Source organism: Biomphalaria glabrata, chromosome 18, assembly GCF_947242115.1.
Source record: "Biomphalaria glabrata chromosome 18, xgBioGlab47.1, whole genome shotgun sequence".
In the NCBI taxonomy this organism is placed as follows: Eukaryota; Metazoa; Mollusca; class Gastropoda; family Planorbidae; genus Biomphalaria; species Biomphalaria glabrata.
In genome coordinates this window covers 16,042,102-16,066,521 of record NC_074728.1, presented here as the reverse complement: position 1 = coordinate 16,066,521, position 24,420 = coordinate 16,042,102, and the positions used below count along the sequence as shown (strand labels likewise).

General features: G+C 37.2%; 2 protein-coding genes across 4 annotated transcripts in view; one reads left to right on the top strand and one right to left on the bottom strand.

The window, feature by feature from the left end:
- The window catches only part of LOC106053304 (uncharacterized), a 38,694-nt gene extending 35,183 nt beyond the window's left edge, over window positions 1-3,511 (top strand). For all 3 annotated transcript variants that reach the window (XM_056017003.1, XM_056017001.1, XM_056017002.1), the window contains exons 21-23: window positions 89-195; window positions 297-400; window positions 3,164-3,511. In XM_056017003.1, coding sequence (XP_055872978.1) covers window positions 89-195; window positions 297-400; window positions 3,164-3,197 — 245 coding nt within the window. In that variant the 3' untranslated portion in view covers window positions 3,198-3,511. The remainder of the gene's footprint in view (window positions 1-88; window positions 196-296; window positions 401-3,163) is intronic.
- Window positions 3,512-5,919: 2,408 nt separating this feature from the next.
- Window positions 5,920-24,420, bottom strand: part of LOC106079113 (uncharacterized) — a 31,501-nt gene continuing 13,000 nt past the window's right edge. The window contains exons 10-20 of the mRNA XM_056017000.1: window positions 18,238-18,395; window positions 17,138-17,236; window positions 15,883-16,069; window positions 14,634-14,724; window positions 14,486-14,536; window positions 11,114-11,192; window positions 10,626-10,729; window positions 9,494-9,628; window positions 9,282-9,377; window positions 8,893-8,974; window positions 5,920-6,223 (exon numbers count right to left, since the gene is read on the bottom strand). Coding sequence (XP_055872975.1) covers window positions 6,067-6,223; window positions 8,893-8,974; window positions 9,282-9,377; window positions 9,494-9,628; window positions 10,626-10,729; window positions 11,114-11,192; window positions 14,486-14,536; window positions 14,634-14,724; window positions 15,883-16,069; window positions 17,138-17,236; window positions 18,238-18,395 — 1,239 coding nt within the window. The 3' untranslated portion in view covers window positions 5,920-6,066. The remainder of the gene's footprint in view (window positions 6,224-8,892; window positions 8,975-9,281; window positions 9,378-9,493; window positions 9,629-10,625; window positions 10,730-11,113; window positions 11,193-14,485; window positions 14,537-14,633; window positions 14,725-15,882; window positions 16,070-17,137; window positions 17,237-18,237; window positions 18,396-24,420) is intronic.

Genomic DNA, 24,420 nt, shown 5'->3' with positions numbered 1-24,420 from the left:
AGCTTTTTAATCTCAATGTATTTTTATGCATAGAATTATTAGAACCAGGTCACTTTACTAGGTTCTAAGTTACAGCTTATGTTCTCAGGTGTTCACCCTGTAACTGGACCACCACAAGATCAAGAGTCCACTTCTAACTTACCTCCAGGCATAGAGAAGATGATGGCTATATTTAAAAGTCCAGAAGTTTCACAGGTAATTCTTCGTTCATCAGAATGACATAGACTGGAGTGCTACATTTTCATGCGACCCACCAGACCATTGTCGCTTGACCAATGTTTGACTATGTTCCACAGATATTCAAAAAGTTTTTTGGGGGAATGCAACTTCCCCAAGGGGATAACTCCACTGCTCTTTTCACTCCGCCCACTCCTCCAACTGTTCCAACTATACAACCAATGTAAGTAGATTTTTGTTTACAAAACTTATATCAACTCACACTGTCTGTCTGTCTGTCTGGTAAAACGTTGTACACCTTATTTCTCCCACACCAATTCTCGGATCAAGTTGAATCTTTGCACAATTATTTATTTAATTATTCATTTAGTTATTCATTAAGCAAGACATGAATCATAAAAAAAACAACAATTAATCAGTTTTGTTTCATACCAACTGCGCGAAACAGGACTTTTTTTTTAAGTTGCAACAAAGTCAAAGACCACGAACTCCGGTATCAGGTGCTAGAAATCCATTAAATCAATATCGTGTCTGATGTAAAAAAAATATAATCTACAAGTACACAATATCATTCACGTAAATCAATCTTATTTTCTCCTACGTTTTGTTATGTGTATTTTATCATTCTATTAAAGTTATATATTTAAAGAAAAAAAATTACACTATTTTTAAATTATTAGTCCCGTTCAATTTAGACCAATAGGAAATAATCCAACCTAAAAACTAAACAAAGTGTCCCGCTAAATTCTCCAAATGTACGAAGTATTCATTAAATAAAAAGTTTGGGAAACACTGCCTTAGAGAATTGAACACGTTACTTCTCCCACATTCGTTCTCGGATCAAATTGAAACTTTAAACAATTATTTATTGTACCTAACAAAACTATAGATTGTAAGGTCTGAAAGGGAAACTTTACTTTTTTAAAAACTTTACCTAACAAAACATGAGTCAATTAAATATTAACCAATTAGTCAATTAATTATTGGTAATTAATTATTTTGACTGAAAACGAATAAGGGAAATAACTTCTACATTATTTAGGTATATAGTTATAAGTGCGTAAGTCTTTCCCTTAGACTAGCTTTTTTTTTTTTAAAGCATTTTTGTTATTTGGCTCGTTTTTCAAATTGTCTTTAAATATCAAAACCGTTATTTAGATATAATTGTAATGGTTTCTTAATTTTTCAGTCTGTAAAAAAAAAACTTTTAAAAAAGCACCATTTGGCAACCAACCATTGACCCACATGACATGCATACTCGGGCCTAATTTCTGTAAAGTAAACCGCATTCTATAAGAGTTTTATAAATGAGAGTCCCCATCCACACACACCCTCACTCACTCAATCTGCCCCTTTCATTACTAACTTATTTACTACTAAACAAAACATCTATAAATTTTTTACTTGCCTTAATTTCTTTTAATACTTGGAGTGAAAATAGTACAACCTGATAAACAAAAATACAGATAAAATCAACGCAAACATTAGTAACAGCATCAAGCATAATAAAACAATATAAAGCATAAGCAACAAAATAAAATATAAGCAACAAAATAAAATATAAGCAACAATATAAAGCATAAGGAACAATATAAAGCATAATCAACAACATCAACATAAGTAGCAATATCAAGATGAGCAACTAAATCAACATGAGCAGCTACATCAATAAAAGCAACAACATCAAATAAAGCAACAACATCAATGAAAGCAACAACATCAACATGAGCAACAACATCAACAAGAGCAACAACATCAACATGAGCAACAACATCAATAAAAGCAACAACATCAACATGAGCAACAACATCAACATGAGCAGCAACATCAATGAAAGCAACAACATCAATAAAAGCAACAACATCAACAAGAGCAACAACATCAATGAAAGCAACAACATCAACATGAGCAACAACATCAACAAGAGCAACAACATCAACATGAGCAACAACATCAATAAAAGCAACAACATCAACATGAGCAACAACATCAACATGAGCAGCAACATCAATGAAAGCAACAACATCAATAAAAGCAACAACATCAACAAGAGCAACAACATCAATGAAAGCAACAACATCAATAAAAGAAACAACATCAACAAGAGCAACAATATCAACATGAGCAGCAACATCAATGAAAGCAACATCATTAATAAAAGCAACAATATCAACATAAGCAACAACATCAATAAAAGCAACAACATCAACATGAGCAACAACATCAACAAGAGCAACAACATTTACATGAGCAACAACATCAACATGAGCAACAACATCAACATGAGCAACAACATCAACAAGAGCAACAACATCAACATGAGCAACAACATCAATAAAAGCAACAACATCAACATGAGCAACAACATCAACAAGAGCAACAACATTAATGAAAGCAACAACATCAACATGAGCAACAACATCAATAAAAGCAACAACATCAACATGAGCAACAACATCAACAAGAGCAACAACATTAATGAAAGCAACAACATCAACATGAGCAACAACATCAATAAAAGCAACAACATCAACATGAGCAACAACATCAACAAGAGCAACAACATTAATGAAAGCAACAACATCAACATGAGCAACAACATCAATAAAAGCAACAACATCAACATGAGCAATAACATCAACATGAGCAGCAACATCAATGAAAGCAACAACATCAATAAAAGCAACAACATCAATAAAAGCAATAACATCAACAAGTGCAACAACATCAACATGAGCAATAACATCAATACGAGCAACAACATCAACACGACCAAGAATAAAATGAATATCACTTAAACAAAAACAACAACACTTGAGTAAAAAAACACAAGCTTAAAAACATTTGCAGGCATAAGCAAAAAAATCAATGTTTATAATTCTGTCTAGCTATATAAATCTAAACTCCCACAAAGATAACTTCATTTAGTCCCTTCATTAAAATTTCACTTACAATTTTATTAAACGTAACATTCTTTTTTTTTCAGCTTTTTAAATTCAAGAAATTCCTCCAATGTTTAACTTACAATGGTGCCCAGATTATGGCTACTAGTCTCTAGTAACAACTGAGTGACTGCGGGACATATTTATAAATAGTGAAATACCAAGTCAAAGTTTGACTCTCGCCTTACTAAGATTGTTTTCTCATGAAATCCACAACGCCTCAATGGCACCAGGTGTTGTTTTTTTTTTCAATCTGTGAACAATTTATTTTTATTTTTGTTTAAAATAGTTTGTGTATTAGAGTTTTATTGAACACTGAACGAAGGTCTATCGAAATCAAATCCACAATTAAATGTATTAGTTATGATTAAAATTTTACCATTCCAATTCTATACACATGTTATTTTGCTTTTCTGTTTTTTTAACCAAGCTTCAATCAACTGACTCTGTGTCCGTCAGTCTACTAACAAATGTGTAATCGTCATTTCTCCTTCCACATATCTCTGATCAAGCTGAAACTTAGCACAATTATTTCTTGTACTTGACTAAATAAGAATCAATAAAGATAAATAATCAATTAGTTAATTAAGTAGCAGTATAATTTATTTTTTTTTGGTGTACAGCAAAGGAAAGAAATAGAACTTGACTGATGTGGTGGTTTAAGTTGCTCCCTAACCCTTTATACAATTAGGTTGCGCTTAAAATTCGAAGTATCAATAGAGAACTATAAAACCTGTTATTTTCAAAAGCGCTTCACTGGCACAGTTGTTAGGGTGTTGGCTTGAGGAGGCTTGAGTTTGAATTCAGTTTTTTCAAAGTTTTTTGATAATGCGTTTAAAAGCAACTACGGTAACATTTTCTTTAGATACCTCCTTCATTCTCCCCCTCCCCTTTTCCCAAACGATCCAGACAAGTGATAGGATCACAGCGCATTGAGAACGCTGAACGCATAAAATTGCGCAATACAAAAACAATTGGTAAAAATATTTCTAATCGCACAGATGTATTACTGTTGGTTTTATTAACTAATTGATAAAAAAGCTTTTTACAACTTTTTTTGTGTTCGTGTTTTTTGAAGATACGCGTGTCCTTAATTTCCTTACGATTTCTACTCACTATTCTGTTATTATGTTACATTCTCTTCATGACAACTAAATGGTCTAATATTGAAAGTTGTCGTGTGAATATGGAATGGAGACATTGCATGCTTGATTAAAAAAAAAAGACAAGAAGGAAGAAAGAGGACACGAAAAGAAGTGAACGTATTCTGAGCCTATTCTGGCTGATATTTTGCATTTATTAAACTCCTACTATTAGGTTGCATTTTGTTCATAATCTAAGGAACTTGAAATGTTGAAGTTTGAAGCGAACATTTCGTGAACAGTAGTATAGCTTGTTATAGCTGATGGATGTCGTAGGTTAGATCTACATACTGGATAATTTTGTTTCAATGACACATGAATATGCTATAATTGCCTAGTTTACTACATTATTTAAACATAACTTAGGATTAGATTAGATTTACATTCGGTGTAGTGTTCTGTTACACTTTTAAAATATTAATAACTTATTATAACAATTGTATTAGACTTCTGCACTGTGAGTGTATAAGTAAGTAATTACTTACTTTTCAATTAGAAATTAAAGTATTAAATGACAGTCTAACCATCGACACACTCTCATCCCATCTCTTCACCTTGGATTGTTTCCATAAGTCCTAAGTTAGTCTTAACAACTTCAATAAAGAAATGTCATTAATATTTTGGTTTTCATAATATATATCATCTAGTTTTCTAAGGAGTTTCTAAAGATATTAAGAACATGAATGAATTGAAAACGTTTTAATTACAAACAGAAACATGTACACACTTTAATGTCAACTCCATAAACAATCAAAAGCATTAAGTCACTGAATAATCTTGTTCTCTAGTGACTGTCTAATACATTATTTAACTGTCATTAAATTTAGAAAATTAAAACAAATATTTGTCGATATATATTAGATCTTTAGGGACAAAACACATACATTATTTTCCATATGTGTAGAATATAGAAAAGACAATGAATGCAATTACATTTGAAACGGTATCTGCTAAAATAGCAATTCAATTTTGTTACGACCTTTAGAGTTTTAGATCTTTTATATTTCAAATTCTACTTGTGAATTTGTATTTAATAAACTTCCAGGTGCAAGCAAGTTTCTTTCACATGATCTGACTGCATTATATTTATGACTTTTTACTTTAATAGTCTTAAGTAATTGACACATTGTCAACTATATGTCTGTAGATTGTATTATTAGACATTATTTCTTTTTGTCCATGTTTCCTTCACTGGCACCTAAATCTCTATCGCTATGTAAGTAATATCTTTATCCATTAATATTTTATGTTTTGGTGACCTACTTATTTTCCCGCCCACTTTGATTTTTATATTTTAACATAGTTTGCATTTTTTAGTTTGTCTCTTGCTTTATCTTTTTTTGTTGTTTATTTTTCAAAGGATGGTGACAATTTGTGTAGATTCGTTAATATGTCTAAAATAACTATTAAATATGTTTTGATGGACATTGAATGCCAGAGTTGTTGTTTGTGTGTGTGTCATTTCCCATGTAAAGACTACATGTATCTAGAGGGTGACTACATTGGACACAAGGTAATCATGGTAACATAAACTTGGATAAAGAGTTGTTGTTTTTTTACAGGTCATTTAGAAAAATATTGTTGTCAAAGCAATGCTAATAAAACATCAATAAAAAGAATGAGGTTTTATTATCCATTTTGCAATTTAGATTTGAAATTAACTCATTTATATAACATATAGAATTTGTTGGAGAAATTATGAAATATATTCATTTATTATAACCAGATCATTGTTTTCTTTTTAAGTCGTATGTTATAAAATTTTTGTAATAGATAAAATAAAAGCCATTTTTTGACAGTAAATGTCATCTACTGGCTTGTTCTGTTGTGTTGGTCCAGAGGGTGGTGGCTTCCGTTTCAGTCGCAGCAGTGGTCATTGATTTGTTAGTATCTACAGTTGTAATTGTTGAGTGTGAGCCAGTGTCCACCACACCATGCGGCTGGTCAAAGTAATATTTTAATCTGTTAAGTAGACAAGAAACAAATTTTATTTAAAGTTGATAAATTAAAATAGCAAATTATCAAACTTTATGTATTTAGCATCAAAATATTTTCCAACAATGAATTGAACTTGTCTGATATAACAGACAATGCTTTTTGACAAAGCATGTTGTTACATACTGTTAAATGTGCTGCCTTCAAAATTCGAATTCTGAAACAGGGCTCCTGAGACAGGGCTCCGGAGATAAGTCTCTACAGCCATGATCACTGAAGTGTCAGCATTGGTCAGCAAAGCAGAGCTTAACTAGGTCAAGTAAATGTTAGTATGACCACTTCTTTATAACATTAACCCAAAAATATTTTTGTTTTACATTGTAATTGCAAGGATCCATAAAAGTAAAAAAAAAAAAGTTCCCCTTTCAGACCTTGTTGGGTCACTTAAAGGACGCCGTGTACAGTAACAACCGGCCATAGAAATGAAGAGTTCAAAAGGAACATTTGAAACACAATTCCAGAATTCCCACCAAATGAACTGACACAAAGTTTTCCCGACACCTTTGAGAGGTGCTCATTTGTGTCTCGAAGTGCATAGTGCACACACAGCTCCTCTGAACTATGAATTGTTTAGTATATTGTATATTGTTATCAATAATATTCTGTTTTTATTATTTAAAAAAGTATAATATACCGTAAATTACTTTTCTTTAGGTATTTTGACTATTGTAATCATAGCAAGCCTCCTTAACCCACCCTGTCCATTACAGCTGGAATTCAAAGACCAAAACGTCATATCATGATATTTAGTAATAAATGGCATTAAAACTGCCATGAAAATAATTCATATATATATAATATAATATAGGAACCATGTCCCCAAAGTACATTTTCATATTAATTTATATTATAACATCGTTGAACTGGCGACTTTTTACAACATTTTTTAAATGTTCCAATGTTTCCCCATTCCCTGTGTAAGGAATAAACCCTGATATTTAGTACTATAGATCTAGAATACTCGTAGTGGCATTCAATATTTTTCTATAACATCAGTGATAACATGACAATTATGATACTGTTGTAACTCTATTTCCGCACTGAGATACATGGTGCGCACTAGCACATTAGTGAACGTAAACAGGAAGAGACTAGAACGGAGAGAATAACAGTGCATCAGGGATTGTGAAGAGTCTGAATGTTTGGGAAACTAAGAGGCCAACTTTTGTGCTGCCTAAAGGTTGTAGTAGGGACCTGGAGCGAAGCGGGGAAGGCTGTCGTTGGTCCACATTCAGGTTAAGTAGCAAAGGACTGGTATACTTAGTAGTGAGACTCTGAGGAAGCTGAAGGAAGAATCATCATGTTATGTGTTTACTCTAGTGAATAAACACAACTATTATTTCCTGTTAAACTGTGTTGAGTTGCATGTCTATTCGTTGAGCTGCCCAAATTCCACTTCTGACACCAATTGTTGTAACTCTAGGTTAGGCACTCAAGGAATAGGCATGCAACTCAACACAGTGTAACAGGAAATAAAGACAGGTGTTTATTCACTAGAGTAAGTAGGTAAGACGTTGGTCATGATCGATAGAGATCAGAAAGTACCAGTTAGAGTTATGAACCTTAGCTTGGGTGAAAAAAACTAAGAAAAGACTCGCACCACGCCTCTACACCCCCCAATCGGATGGAATGGTAGAACGCTTTAACAGAACTCTAGAACAACACCTAATGAAGGTCGCCAGTGAACGACAAGATGACTGGGACACCTATATCCCAATGTTCCTCATGGCGTACAGGGGATCCGTTCATGGCACCACAAATTATACACCAGCAAAGATGTTGTTTGGCCGAGAACTGCGATTACCATGTGACTTGCTATTCGGGGTTCCAGGTGATAAGCCATCTACTTCGACGGAGTACGTCACTAATCTCCGAAAACGAATGGAGGAAGCCCATGCTCTGGCCCGCAGAAATATCAAGATGACCAGTGACCAGATGAAGAAAAGATACGACAAATGGGCCTATGCCTCCGGGTTCCACGAGGACGATCTGGTGTGGCTGTACAATCCGCAGAGACGAAAGGGCAGGTCTCCAAAGCTTCAGAGAGACTGGGAAGGTCCATACCGCATCATTAAAAGAATCAACGACGTCGTGTACCGCATTCAGAAAAGTCCCCGGTCTAAGCTGAAGGTCGTCCATGTAGATCGACTTCATCAGTACTGTGGCAGTACAAGTTCTGTTCGGGACGAACAGGTTTGAGAAGGGGGGAGCAGTGTTGTAACTCTATTTCCGCACTGAGATACATGGTGCGCACTAGCACATTAGTGAACGTAAACAGGAAGAGACTAGAACGGAGAGAATAACAGTGCATCAGGGATTGTGAAGAGTCTGAATGTTTGGGAAACTAAGAGGACAACTTTTGTGCTGCCTAAAGGTTGTAGTAGGGACCTGGAGCGAAGCGGGGAAGGCTGTCGTTGGTCCACATTCAGGTTAAGTAGCAAAGGACTGGTATACTTAGTAGTGAGACTCTGAGGAAGCTGAAGGAAGAATCATCATGTTATGTGTTTACTCTAGTGAATAAACACAACTATTATTTCCTGTTAAACTGTGTTGAGTTGCATGTCTATTCGTTGAGTGCCTAACCTAGAGAGTTACAACAATACCATTAATTACTTTTAATCTATCTAGGTACTTACTTTAACACACAAACAACCAGTACAGCTAGTATTATAGGACAAAGTGTTACAAAAACAAGGATTTCTTTGAAAGTTAAAATATCTGAAACAAATAAAACATATTTTAAACAAATGACAATGTATTTTAGAGCAGATATATCTCAATGTTTTGTATCATTGCAATATTTTCATTTGTCTGAATCTAGTTCAACACATCTTGAAGGAGTTGCAAACTATGAAGCCAAACATTGCAATCCCATGAGAATCTACCCAAAGCGTTCGACTAAGCAACCAGCCGATTTTTAGGAAAAATGCACTGTTTATAAAACATAAGAAGTGAAGATGATTAAAAGGAATTTAAAATGAAATCACAAATATAACTTTAAAACAATAGTCTGAATAGTTCATACCTTCACAGGTGCCATAAATTCGTTCTTGGCAGTCAACGAGACATTTGATTTGACAATCACCGAAACATCCAGGACCATAGGTCCACTCTGGGCAGGCTAAGAAAAGACAAAGTAAAAGTTTCTTAAAATTGAAGCATAGATTAGTGTAGCATCATGCCCCGTTATGTCCTGACTAAACCCACGTGACTCCCAGCTCTAGACTCTAGTCTCACATTTATTGCAATGGTTCAAAGAATCAGTATATCCATCAGTACACAAGTCACAGGAACCATTGAGCTTGTTACAGTCAGGCACACAATTGGTACATCGCTGGCTACAATTGAAGCCAAAGGTTCCAACTGGACACTCTGCAAGAAACGAGTTTGAGTCTACAAGTTAGACAATCTACAATAAGAAAGTTTTTACAAAGCTTACATCAACTCACTCACTCTGTCTGTCTGTTTGGTAAAATGTTTGCACACGTTATTTTTCCCACACCATATCTCGGATCAAGCTGAAATTTTGCATAAATTATTTGTTATTACCTTACAAAACAAGAATCAATAAAAAACAACAAATCGTTAATTAACTATTGGTAATTCATTATTTTGTTTTGTATCGAACAAAGGAAAGAAATTGTATTTGAACGATGTTGTAGTATAATTTGATTTCGCGCCCTTTATTTTTTGTAGGTCGCAGCTTTAAAGTTTGAAGCTAACAATAGATAAATATAAAAACCTTCTATTTTCCTTAGCGATTCGCTGGCACAGTGGTTAGTGTGTTGGCTTGAGGAGGCTTGAGCCCTCGAACTCAAATTAAGGTCTTTCAACTTTATATAACGGTGACACTTACATGGATACTCCCTTCTTTCTCCCCCCCCCCCCAACTGGTCCAGACAAGTGATAGGATCATAGCGTATTCAGAAAACTAAAAGTATTAAATTGCGCTAAACAAAAACAATTGGTAAAAATTGTCTAATCGCACAGATTTATTATTGTTAGTCTAGATCTAGGACACATTTAGTTACATGACAGATCCAAACTAATTAATATGAGCTTATTATTAAAAGTATGTTTTACATATTTTTCTTGTTTTTATTCAACTTAGCGTTTTCATCCTCCAACTTAAAGTCAACACTTAAATTATGACATTTAGACTACTTCAATGCATTTCTATATCACATGCTCTTTTAGCTATCAATCCTATCGTTTAGAAAAAGTTAGACTTTCAACACAGGAACATTAGGATAGACTGGACATATACAACTGCTATTACAGATTGACGTGTGTTGATGAAATGAATGCCATGACAGAAGAACTTAGTAACATTCCATGTGGAGCAACCTAAGAGTAAACTATCACTTACTGTCTGGACAAATGAGACTGGTATTACAGGCTTGTTTAATGTCCTCTGACTCTTCCCCTATACAGTCCAGTCCATCATTTCTTGGGTAGGGGTTGTCACACAATCTAAAATAGACATTAAGTCAAATAGAGGGTGACCATACATCCGGCAAAAGGAGGACGTCACGTCGTCCGGCAGGCAATGGCCTAATATGTAAAAATGTTCGTCTTTTATTATGTTGTTCACTGCAATGGTACATTCTCCAAAAATCGAATTCAATCTGGTTTAAACCCACGGGTGTAGTCTGGATTTGTTTCGTTGACATTAATTTGCTTTAGTTTTTCTCAGACCGTTAATTGAACTTCTCATTGATTTACTATGTTAATGAAGCCTAGGAACCTTTATCGGATAAGGGGGGGGGGGATTCATTACTTTAAAACTTGATACAACAAATGTGATTAATAAATATATCACTATAAAACTGGTCACAACACATACCAGTAATATACCTATGTCTAACTATTGACGATCCATTCCCACAGGTCGCGTCACATGTCCAAGTTAGCCATGCGCCCCAGTCACCATTTCCTGTGAAGAATGTATTTGGTAAACACATTATGTCGTATAGAAACCTTGACAATAATTTCTGTCCCTAAGTGTAATGACTCTCTCACAACTAGTTCATGACAGTATTTAATGTCCAAGTCCTGATACATTGCTCAGTGGAATTATTTTATCGATACTAAAATATGGAAGCATTGCCGTACATTATTTGCACCTTTTTTAGATAAGTTTGTTGATATAGGTTGCCACATCATCATATCAATCAGTGGGTTCAGTAGGTTGAGCGGGCCCATTAGAGGGGACAACTTAGTGGAGTTTTGTTCCCCAACGCAAGCTTTGTAACAAGCAAAATAAAAAAAATCCTTTTTTAAAAAAACAAAACAAAACAAAAAATCAAAGCTTATCTTAAGGGGAAGAACTCCGTTACTAAAATTATATCTACCAATAATGTACAAGCTATTTCCCTTATTGGTAAATAATTAATTACCAATAATTAATTGGCTTATTGAGAATTTTTGTTTAGTGATTTATGCTTTGTTAGGTAAAATAAATAATTGTTTAAATTATCAGCTTGATCGGAGAATGCGTGAGGGAGAAATAGCGTTAATTATGTGGGGGTTTTTAAGGGGACTAAACCTAACACATTTAGCCATATATGTGACTACTAAGGTATTAGTTTCACTTCTTGCTATTAAACAAAATAATAAATTACCAGTAAAGTAATAATCTAATTGATTACTTTTTTTTTATTGAATGATTGTCTTGTCTATATCAATGAATAATTGTGCGAAGTTTCAGCTTGATCCGAGAAAGGGTGTGAGAGAAATAATCTGTACACACTTTTTATCAGGCAGACTGACAGACTTTGTAAAAAAAATTGTCGGCAGCTAGATTGTACTAGATACCCTTAAGCAAGAAACTCCAACTAAATGTTCAGACGGGCACGTCAAGGCCTAAAACACTTTATATCATCTGCAATAACGTACAACTGAACTTCCCCTTGTGTAGCAGCAACATGTAGCCCTAGGGTAGAATGGAACGTTTAAACAGAAGAAAACAGGTTTGGCTCTAACAAATTGTTACGTTCCTCCTGCTGTCCTGGCTCTCTTTAAACTGCACCACACGACAGAACGAACTTAAAGAACCTCACAACTCAGGGCTCCAAAGTATCAGTAACAGTTTAATTTCAAATACATCACAATTACTGTACAGTTGGCAGCAACATTACACTAACTGTCCAAAAACCTAGCCTTGCTCCGGACTGACTTCACACACATTTCGTCGTCTCCTCCAGTTGACCTTCACCTGGTTGCACTGACGTCGTGGTAGCATCATCATGCACTTTGAACTCAGCAAACGTGCTGGTTCTGACTTCGCCTCGTACTGGTCACATTGCGAGGTCACGTGAAGCCGTCTTGTCTCTAACACACTCGCTCTTATATAGGGTCCCTACAGGCCTTCCTGAACCGGATGGGACGTCGCTGGACCACTCAGGTTGATTACATTCGCCGTGACTTGCGTGCGTAATATTTACGACACTTGCCTTTGGCGAACTGGCGTGTACTGTCACTCGTCACGGTTGACCGCTCGCCTAGGGCTGACCTGGGGCGATGGGCTTAGTCTAAAATCACACAGCACTACCCCCATCTGTCTCACCACCAGGTTTATAACAGGGATGTCATTGGTATGATTGACGTGAAGCAAAAAAATACGCAGTGACATTTGGACCTCGGGTAAAGATTACTTGACAACACACTGTTTCTAGTAAAGCAGAATTTTAGATGAGTATTACTAAAATAAAGCCACTTGAGAAGTTTCTCCAATCTGACCCAGCAGAGTTTCAATTTGGTATTTTAAAAATGTCTGAATTGAATAAGAAAGTCTTTTTGATGTGACGCATCTCACGATTATGATAATTTAGCTGCAAAATCTGAAATCCATGAAGAGTTCAATCGATTTTAAAAGCAAAGCTAGTTTTAATGAATGTTTGAAGCATTCACTTCATATATTTTAGTGTTTCTCCAGAGGCGATCAGAAAAAAAAAAACATGGTGCATTTAATTTATATTTAGAATCCATTTAAAAAGATTGATAAAGTATTTAAAAAAAAAATTATCATACATTTTTCCTCCTTCCACGAGAGAGACGTCTGCACGATAAAACAAAAAATAATAATTTTAAACTACTTAAAAATAAAGATTCTATTAAACGTAGTTGTATTACTTTGAATCAGTCATGCATTTAAATTTGTAATAGATCTAGACCAACAACAATAAATCTGTGCAATCAGAAATTTTTTTATCGATTTTTTTAGCGCAATTTTATGCTGTTAGCTTTCTCACTACGCTATGATCCTATCAGTTGTCTGGACCAGTTAGGAAAGGGATCGGAGGAGAAAGAAGGGGCGAATATTACCGTGATGCCGTTGCATAAGAACTCTGAAAAATAATATCGTAATGTCTTATTTTCAATACTTTTTCTAGTTTATGTGATCTAAGCGGGACGGACGGAAGGGCAGACAGACCACACAAAACTAATAGCGGCTATTCCACTTTCGGTGGCCGCTAATAAAATAGAGCAAGTTGAGCTGTTTATGTTATTAATGAAGGAACTTCCAGACTTCAAAAAGTCATAGACATCAAAGTCAATGGAACAACATCAGTTTTATGTTTCAATATATTACACTGTAGCGTAGGTGTGAATAGCAGTCAAGCTGTCTCAATCCTCTCCCTCAACTAGTCCTCTCTAGGTCTAGTTCAGAAACGTGAGGGCTGAATGTCGGAGGCTAATTGGTCAATTAACGACCAAGATCTTTGAATGTCATTGCCGCTACTTGACTTTATATGGAAGGAAGAAAAAATAAAGATTGGGGGGGGGGGGGTTGTCCATCTGGACATGTTGGTCGTAAATATCCTTTATTTCTCTAATATTCAGTCTCGTTTTAAGACTTGTACAGACTTTAATCTGAGAGACGCAGGTCCATTCTATGTAATTTCGAGATAGACTGATATAAACAAAGAATGAGGCACCAGAAATGTTAGTGACAGTAAAGAATGTTGATTCGAATCATTCATATTGACGAGACAAAGTTTGAGCTTTGAACATCATACAAAATCAGATTTCAAGATGAGTAAATCAGTAGTAGTTTCAATGATCAGGTCTTCAACAACTTAATTACATTCGAAACAGTTAATTCCTTATTGGTATGAACGTGCTCGAGAAACTAACCAGGACTAAGAAAGATGATTCATAATTGACATTGTAAATTAAGTTAAACATGGAAAGTATAATTGGAACATTAATATTTTGTTGACCTACTTCTAGGCCGATTGCCAACGTCTTCATCTGTTAAACCGTCATTATCATCATCTACAACAAAATACAATAGATTGGCAATATTGATTGACTCATCACAATACATCTAAAGATATGAAAACATGATTCTGATATACTGAGGCTTATAAACCTTTTTCATTTAAGCTCTCTTCATCAATCCAATGATCACAATCATTGTCCAGTAGATCACTTTCGGTCATTGATGAATGAGCACATCTATTCTGTAAATGATACATAGAACTCATTAAACTATTTCTAAATGATAGGAATAGGATATAAATAGAATTAATACACGAAGCTACTTTTTTTATATAGACATATCCAGTGAGGACACTTGGGTGGGTGTCATCCAGTGCGGTCACATATCCAGTGCGGTCACTAGGGTGGGTGTCAGTCAGTGCGGTCACTAGGGTGGGTGTCATTCAGTGACAATACTAGGGTGGATGTCATCCAGTGACAATACTAGGGTGGGTGTCATCCAGTGACGACACTAGGGTGGGTGTCATCCAGTGACGACACTAGGGTGGGTGTCACCCAGTGCGGTCAGCTCATGATGTCATATATTTTCCCCTCCCCCTTTATGTTTTATAGTTTTGATTGGTTTGTTTTTTATTTTATAAAGTGATTGTCAATTTTATTTAAAAAAATCATTGTTAATGACAGAAAATTATATTCTGTCCGCTGCCACACCCCGTCGTTCTGCGGGAGGTTTGGACTAGGAAGTAAATTATCTTCAACTCTGAAGGAACATCCGAAACATGTAAAACAAATAAAAGTCATATTTGAATAGTATTTTTACCATCTCAAAGGTATTCCCTTTAAATTTGCTAGAAGCAATGTAACAACAAGCAATGTAACATCAAGCAATGTAACATCAAGCAATGTAACATCAAGCAATGTAACATCAAGCAATGTAACATCAAGCAATTTAACATCAAGCAATGTAAATCCCTTAATATTTTGTTTTTGTTTTCTTCTTTATGTCAATGATAGCAATAATGTCCCATGCCTTTTTTTAAATTCAAAATTCAGCTGACAATGATTTCCTTTTTTCCAAAAGTGGTGAACATTCTTCCTAGGTCTCGAGATTTTATAATTATGGACTTTTTCCCCCATCACTTGTCTAATTCAGTTACTTATTTGGACTTTATTTCCATTACTTAACCAATTCAGTTACTAATTTGGACTTTATTTCTATCACTTAACTAGTTGTAAATCTAAACGGTTGGTCTCGTGTGTGCTAGCTATCATTTCAATAACTTCCATGAAAACATTTCTTTCAATCGAAGCAGCGTCCCCGTTACTGGACACATATTGTTCAATTATTGTAATGCTGGTGATAAAAAAAGCTTAATTCTAAATGTTCATTGTTGACTAACCTCATTAATTAATCCGGAAACAAAGCCTGCCGGGTACATAAATGAAGTGACGTCAGCCTCTGCGTAGATGTAGCAACCAAATTGTTTGGCGTGCTGTGTCATGATGTTGTGTTCAGACGGCTCGTGCCTCAGAGAAAAGTGGCACACGCTGTAGCTTGATAAGCCCGTCACTTTTTGCCAGGAACATCTGATCAAAGCAGTTGGTGATTCCAGTCAATCTTCAAACTATTCAACATCACTAAGTCTAATCATAATGTTCTAACTAGAGTATACAGTTTTGTATTTTAACATTTAGAATTCCTCTATACGACGTTGCAATTCATGGGAACTGGGAAAATACCAGGACATGGATCTCGAAAATGGCTCTAATAAATGTTTTGAAAAATGACAGTTAATGTTTATCGTACGGTAATGAATCGCTAGCTAATTGCCACACTGGGAAAAATCTAGTTGATGTTATAATTTTTGGAAATATTATCTTCTAAAATTAAATTTGATCTTGAAATTCTTTTTTTATCTAGAACAGACACGTAAGCGGCAAGCAGTTCCGCAATGTAGCCCCCCCCCCCTTTTTTTTTAGTCAAGAGTTTTATGAATAAATAGACGCTCAGGAACATTTTGTGAAGCATCTTGTAAGTTTGAATCTATCGTTGGTTATTTATATGCTCAGAATGGGCGTTTACATTCGTTTAAGCACGGGAGGGGGGAGGAATAGTGGTGGGGTAAAAAATTGTCTTTTTCCAATTTATCATTCATTAGCTATTCAAAGTAAAATAATCGCTTTCGTAAGAGTTGACCATTTACTTAAAAGATAAATTTAAAAAAAAAACTTTTTTTGTTTATGTTACTTGTCTATCTCTTGTACACGTTCGTTCAAGTCAAATTATACATTTGAAAATGATTATTGTTGTTATTGTTATTAATTTATGATGTACATTGATGAATCTCATTAACATAAGGGAATCTGGTTTGAATCTTATTGCGTGCATTGAATCAATAGTAAGAAATTTCTAAGACATTTCACCGAACAAAATAAATGTTATAAAACTGTGCAACTAATCGTAAGAAACCTTTGACTTTTCCCCTACGACAATATGAAATTACTTTAAAATGTAGAACTGCAAGTCTTAAAAAAACTTAAATCCTGTAAAAATGTGTATAAAACAAATCGTACTATGTACAGTATCATCAAAAAACAACAACTAAATGTCGAAGTAGAAAGTAAACCATAACAAAAATGTACGTTGAGTCTTACTGTACAAGTGATTCGTCAACGGCTATTAGATAGCGCATAGACTCCTCGGACACAATGATGGCATAAAACGTGAAATGGACATCAGTTAGTAATGGATTCCTTCAATAGAAAACCGACATCTAAGTATTCACTTGAACAGTCACAAGCTAACAATAGAACATTCACACAGGGAACTCATAGTGAGATACTAATGAGCAGAAATGCTTTCGGTACCAAAGGCCCCACACTACACATGGCATTTATGGCATTATAACCCAGAATTATGATCACTCTCATTTTTTAAGTAACCTCCAATAGACGATCTTTAGGGGGTAGCACCTCTTATTTGTTGGACCAGAAATGCTTTATTTTCATTCTTTAAACTTAAGACAAGCAATGCACGTTTTTAGGCTCCTCATATATTTCTTTAGACTAACAGATGGACTAGGGGAATAAGCTGTAGTCTCGAACAACCCACACTGAGTGTCCCAGTCTTTATCTAGAAACACACATTATACACTCAAACTTATTGTTCCACTTAAATTTAGCCCATTAAAATTAAAGCGTGTTTTTAGACCTACAGAAAAAAGTTTTTTAGGTTCTTGAGTTCACTGCAACATTTTTAGATTAGTTACTAATTATTTATACAAACTGCTTAAAATTATGAATGCCAAAAAAATCGCCCGTCAAACTTTGAGATCGGGGATGGAGGTAAAGCGTGGGGAATCATCTTCCCTCCCCTGAAGCCAGTGATGTCTAGATTATAAAATGAACTTAATCCAGAGTCATTTTGACCGCATTCTCATGAGTGCCATTTTACCGCATTCTTATGAGTGTTGTTTTTTTCCCTTTTTGTCAGCTTTTTAATTTGTATCATGAAAATGCAGTTAGAATTCGTTATATGCTATTTTTGCTAACGTCACGAATAACTCATAGCTTACGGATAAGATATAAGTGGAAAAAAAAATCAAAAATAATGTCATTATTAAGTATTACCCAATTTACCGTTGCCTAAATTCCCAAGTGCCTAAATATCCAGTGCCAAAATTACCGGTGCCTAAATGTCCAATGCCTAAATTTTATAGATTCATACATATATACAACCATGTATACATACATACACCCATGTATAGGAGTCGTAGAATAAATTTGTAGGTACTAATAGACACATTGTACTGTCGCCATAATTTGATTGACTTATGTCAGACTTTAAGACCAAGACTATTAGAACTCCTTTGGTTGCTGTCAAGTAGCTGGCCATGTCACTGGCTATAGGGATCTGCAGAGCATAGAAATAATAAGCAAAAAATAAAAAGAAGTAACAATTGAATTTCTTTTCTTTATCAACGAACAGTAGATTATTATTATAGGAACGACTTAAATACTCTATCTCCAGAACTGTCAGGGTCGAGCTTGGTTAGAGGGAAGCACAATTTATTGCCGTTCAATTACCTACTGTCCACTGAGGAATTTTCTCAGAGATTGTATGCAGGACTATTTTTAAGGTGTAGGTGGGAGAAAAAAGGAGGGGGGATGATATCAGTAATCAAATTCAAGGGGGGAAAGTATAGATGTAACTAAAAATTCAAGTTTCTAAGGAAGTGGGGTGGCAGGGTCTGAGTGAAAAGGTTGGGGGAGAGTGCTATTGAATGAACAGGTCAGAAGTGAGTGTGTTTAAGAGGGCTATTGAATGAACATGTCAGAAGTGAGTGTGTTTGGGAGGGCTATTGAATGAACAGGTCAGAAGTGAGTGTGTTTGGGAGGGCTATTGAATGGACAGGTCAGAAGTGAGTGTGTTTAAGAGGGCTATTGAATGAACAGGTCAGAAGTGAGTGTGTTTGGGAGGGCTATTGAATGGACAGGTCAGAAGTGAGTGTGTTTGGGAGGGCGTGGGGGAGAGTGCTATTGAATGAACAGGTCACAAGTGAATGTGTTTGGGAGGGCGTGGGGGAGAGTGCTATTGAATGAACGGGTCACACGTGAGTGTGTTTGGGAGGGCGTGGGAGAGAGTGCTATTGAATGAACAGGTCACAAGTGAATGTGTTTGGGAGGGCGTGTGGGAGAGTGCTATTGAATGAACAGGTTAGAAGTGACGCGAGCACGTTGGCCTGCCTCATCGTGGCGCTCGCGTGGAAACGGCCATTAGAGGAAGTGGCTAGGCTAAATGGGTAACCACAGGACTCCCGTGGGGATGCCCACGGGTAGACGAGAGTCCACCCATTGCACGGGCGGGGTTGTAATAAAGTCCCCACAAACCTGTCACCAATACATGCGCTGTTCCTCAAAGGGACCGTTACATAAATGGCGGGTCCCGCACAGTTAGCTTGGTACATTGAAGGAAAATGGCAGAAGATCCCGGTGTATTCTCGGCCTTCGGCCGTGTCTAGCCCACGCGTTGGGGGCCAAATGCATCGGTCAACAGCAATGCTTCACATAGGCATTGTCTAGGGTCTCTCCCAAACAGAACTGTGTGTTCACACAGGTTTTTTTTTTTTTTTTACTGTTTGGCGTCCAAGCAGGTTTTTTTTCAAACTTAAAGCTCGAAGAGCCTTCGGCTCAGCCCTTAGACATCAAGAAGGTTAGAAGTGAGTGTGTTATGGAGGGCGTGTTAAAGCGGGCCGTTCCAATTCAACGTATCACGTGCTAGAATATACGGGTCAAAAAGGGTCTGGTGAAAAGCTTCATTGAAAGTGAAAAAAAGAAAGGGGGTACGGCCAAAGTATTCTATGAGCAATAGGAGTAGCAGGATGGACAAAGTAGAAAAGGTCAAGACCAAAAAATATCAAAGAGCCTGTTAACTATTGAGAAATAACTGAAATGCAGAAGACTAGTCAGTGTAAATAAGACTATTTGTTAAAGGCGAGAGTTGGGGGGGGGGGAAAGATTTACGGCCGATCCAAGACATAAGTAAAAACAAAAACAAGAGAGGGGTTCATGGCAAAATAAACAGTATATAGCCTGGGAACAAATCGACAGGCGTAGCCGGTGGGCAATGTTAGTTACGTGTAAGACCAGAAAAAAATCCCATGTGGAGGATGTGGTCTAGTCATCTACTATACTGAACGGTACGTGACGTTTTGGCGCCGCTGTTTTGGCGCCAGACATTTTGGCTCTGGGGACGTTTTGGCGCGAGATATAATTTGACGATAATTTAATAAGCACGTAGCGTTTATAACGTATTTATTTCCCTCTACCATAATATTGTATGTATAGTATGAATTCTAACACCGTCCAGCGATTTTTTTTTTTTATAAATATTAGGGTTTTGTTTATTTCATGAAGATAGGCCTATAGTACGTTAGATTCCTGAATGGTAATGACATGCTATCCCCTCCCCTTTATTTATATGTGAGTTCTGCTAATCGCACTGGATGACATTTTTCGATTTCTTTCCAAAAGACTATATTTTGTACTTGGCATTAGTGTAATACTTTCATGTAACAAAAAACATGTTTACATCTAAAGCTTTATTACGCTGAATGACGACAATAACTCCACACATAGTACAGATGAAGGCACGGAATGTGGTCAGTACAAACTCTAACGTGAATCCACAAATATAAACAAACACTATGGCACTAGCGGATCCAGAACTTTGGAGTGGGGGGGGCGAATTTTTTTCAAACCCTAACCCTAACGCCCAGCAAACCCTAACCCTATGCATAAACGTGCGTACAGCGCGTATATATATATATATATATCATTTCTCAACCTTCGGCGAAAAACAAAACAACTGGGGCAGAGCTTTAAGGCCCCGACGACAAAAGTGTTTTCTTGTTTTTTTCACTGTAGAAACGTATTCTCCTGACAAGTACAGCTCATTATTCATCAATGGAGTTCGGGGCGAAGCCCCGACCCAAAAAAGGTTTTCTTGCATTCTTCACTGCAGAAACGCATTCTCCTGACATCTACAGCTCATTTTCACCAATGGACTTCGGGGCAAAGCCCCGACGCCAAAAGCGTTTTCTTGCATTCTTCACTGCAGAAACGCATTCTTCTGACATCTACAGCTCATTATTCATCAATGGAGTTCGGGGCGAAGCCCCTACGCCAAAAGCGTTTTCTTGCATTCTTCACTGCAGAAACGCATTCTCCTGACATCTACAGCTCATATTCACCAATGGACTTCGGGGCAAAGCCCCGACGCCAAAAGCGTTTTCTTGCATTCTTCACTGCAGAAATGCATTCTCCTGACATCTACAGCTCATTATTGATCAATAGAGTTCGAAGCCCCGATGCCAAAAGCGTTTTTTTTTTCATTCTTCACTGCAGAAACGCATTCTCCTGACATCTACAGCTCATTATTCATCAATGGAGTTCGGGGCGAAGCCCCGACGCCAAAAGCGTTTTCTTGCATTCTTCACTGCAGAAACGCACTCTCCTGACATCTACAGCTCATTTTCACCAATGGACTTCGGGGCAAAGCCCCGACGCCAAAAGCGTTTTCTTGCATTCTTCACTGCAGAAACGCATTCTCCTGACATCTACAGCTCATTATTGATCAATAGAGTTCGAAGCCCCTACGCCAAAAGCGTTTTCTTGCATTCTTCACTGCAGAAACGCATTCTCCTGACATCTACAGCTCATTATTCATCAATGGAGTTCGGGGCGAAGCCCCGACGCCAAAAGCGTTTTCTTGCATTCTTCACTGCAGAAACGCATTCTCCTGACATCTACAGCTCATTATTCATCAATGGAGTTCGGGGCGAAGCCCCGACGCCAAAAGCGTTTTCTTGCATTCTTCACTGCAGAAACGCATTCTCCTGACATCTACAGCTCATTATTCATCAATCGAGTTCGGGGCGAAGCCCCGACGCCAAAAGCTTTTTCTTGCATTCTTCACTGCAGAAACGCATTCTCCTGACATCTACAGCTCATTTTCACCAATGGACTTCGGGGCAAAGTCCCGACGCCAAAAGCGTTTTCTTGCATACTTCACTGCAGAAACGCATTCTCCTGACATCTACAGCTCATTTTCACCAATGGACTTCGGGGCAAAGCCCCGACGCCAAAAGCGTTTTCTTGCATTCTTCACTGCAGAAATGCATTCTCCTGACATCTATAGCTCATTATTGATCAATAGAGTTCGAAGCCCCGATACCAAAAGCGTTTTTTTTTGCATTCTTCACTGCAGAAACGCATTCTCCTGACATCTACAGCTCATTATTCATCAATGGAGTTCGGGGCGAAGCCCCGACGCCAATAGCGTTTTCTTGCATTCTTCACTGCAGAAACGCACTCTCCTGCCATCTACAGCTCATTATTCATCAATCGAGTTCGGGGCTAAGCCCCGACGCCAAAAGCGTTTTTTTTGCATTCTTCACAGCAGAAACGCATTCTCCTGACATCTACAGCTCATTATTGATCAATAGAGTTCAAAGCCCCGACGCCAAAAGTGTTTTTTTTTGCATTCTTCACTGCAGAAACGCATTCTCCTGACATCTACAGCTCATTATTCATCAATGGAGTTCGGGGCGAAGTCCCGACGCCAAAAGCGTATTTTTTTTTTTTTGAATTCTTCACTGCAGAAACGCATTCTCCTGACATCTACAGCTCATTATTCATCAATGGAGTTCGGGGCGAAGCCCCTACGCCAAAAGCGTTTTCTTGCATTCTTCACTGCAGAAACGCATTCTCCTGACATCTACAGCTCATTATTGATCAATAGAGTTCGGGGCGAAGCCCCGATGCCAAAAGCGTTTTTTTTTTTGCATTCTTCACTGCAGAAACGCATTCTCCTGAAATCTACAGCTCATTATTCATCAATGGACTTCGGGCGAAGCCCCGACGCCAAAAGCGTTTTCTTGCATTCTTCACTGCAGAACCGCATTCTTCTGACATCTACAGCTCATTATTCATCAATGGAGTTCGGGGCGAAGCCCCGACGCCAAAAGCGTTTTTTTTTGCATTCTTCACAGCAGAAACGCATTCTCCTGACATCTACAGCTCATTATTCATCAATGGAGTTCGGGGCGAAGCCCCTACGCGAAAAGCGTTTTCTTGCATTCTTCACTGCAGAAACGCACTCTCCTGACATCTACAGCTCATTATTCATCAATCGAGTTCGGGGCGAAGCCCCGACGCCAAAAGCGTTTTCTTGCATTCTTCACTGCAGAAACGCACTCTCCTGACATCTACAGCTCATTATTCATCAATCGAGTTCGGGGCGAAGCCCCGACGCCAAAAGCGTTTTCTTGCATTCTTCACTGCAGAACTGCATTCTTCTGACATCTACAGCTCATTATTCATCAATGGAGTTTGGGGCGAAGCCCCGACGCCAAAAAGCTTTTTTTTTTTATGCATTCTTCACTGCAGAAACGCATTCTCCTGACATCTACAGCTCATTTTCATCAAAGGAGTTCGGGGCGAAGCCCCTACGCGAAAAGCGTTTTCTTGCATTCTTCACTGCAGAAACGCATTCTTCTGACATCTACAGGTCATTATTCATCAATGGAGTTCGGGGCGAAGCCCCGACGCCAAAAGCGTTTTTTTTTGCATTCTTCACAGCAGAAACGCATTCTCCTGACATCTACAGCTCATTATTCATCAATGGAGTTCGGGGCGAAGCCCCTACGCGAAAAGCGTTTTCTTGCATTCTTCACTGCAGAAACGCACTCTCCTGACATCTACAGCTCATTATTCATCAATCGAGTTCGGGGCGAAGCCCCGACGCCAAAAGCGTTTTCTTGCATTCTTCACTGCAGAAACGCACTCTCCTGACATATACAGCTCATTATTCATCAATCGAGTTCGGGGCGAAGCCCCGACGCCAAAAGCGTTTTCTTGCATTCTTCACTGCAGAACTGCATTCTTCTGACATCTACAGCTCATTATTCATCAATGGAGTTTGGGGCGAAGCCCCGACGCCAAAAAGCTTTTTTTTTTTTATGCATTCTTCACTGCAGAAACGCATTCTCCTGACATCTACAGCTCATTTTCATCAAAGGAGTTCGGGGCGAAGCCCCTACGCGAAAAGCGTTTTCTTGCATTCTTCACTGCAGAAACGCATTCTCCTGACATCTACAGCATATTATTCATACTATTAAAAAAGGACCTTGAAAATATTCTAATATAAATTTATAGGCCCATAATACATTGCAAATAAAACTGAACTGATTTGTTCCTTGAAAAGATAGGATACCCCACATATTTAGCTTTTTGCTTTGAGGATCGCCGCCGAAAAAAAAATTATTCGATAAATAGTATTTAAGAAAATGGAAGTATAAATTGTGAGTTATAGTCCCAAATTTATTTAACTAGAAAAATATCAGATTGTGTAAAGGTTGGGAAAAGGCGACTATGAA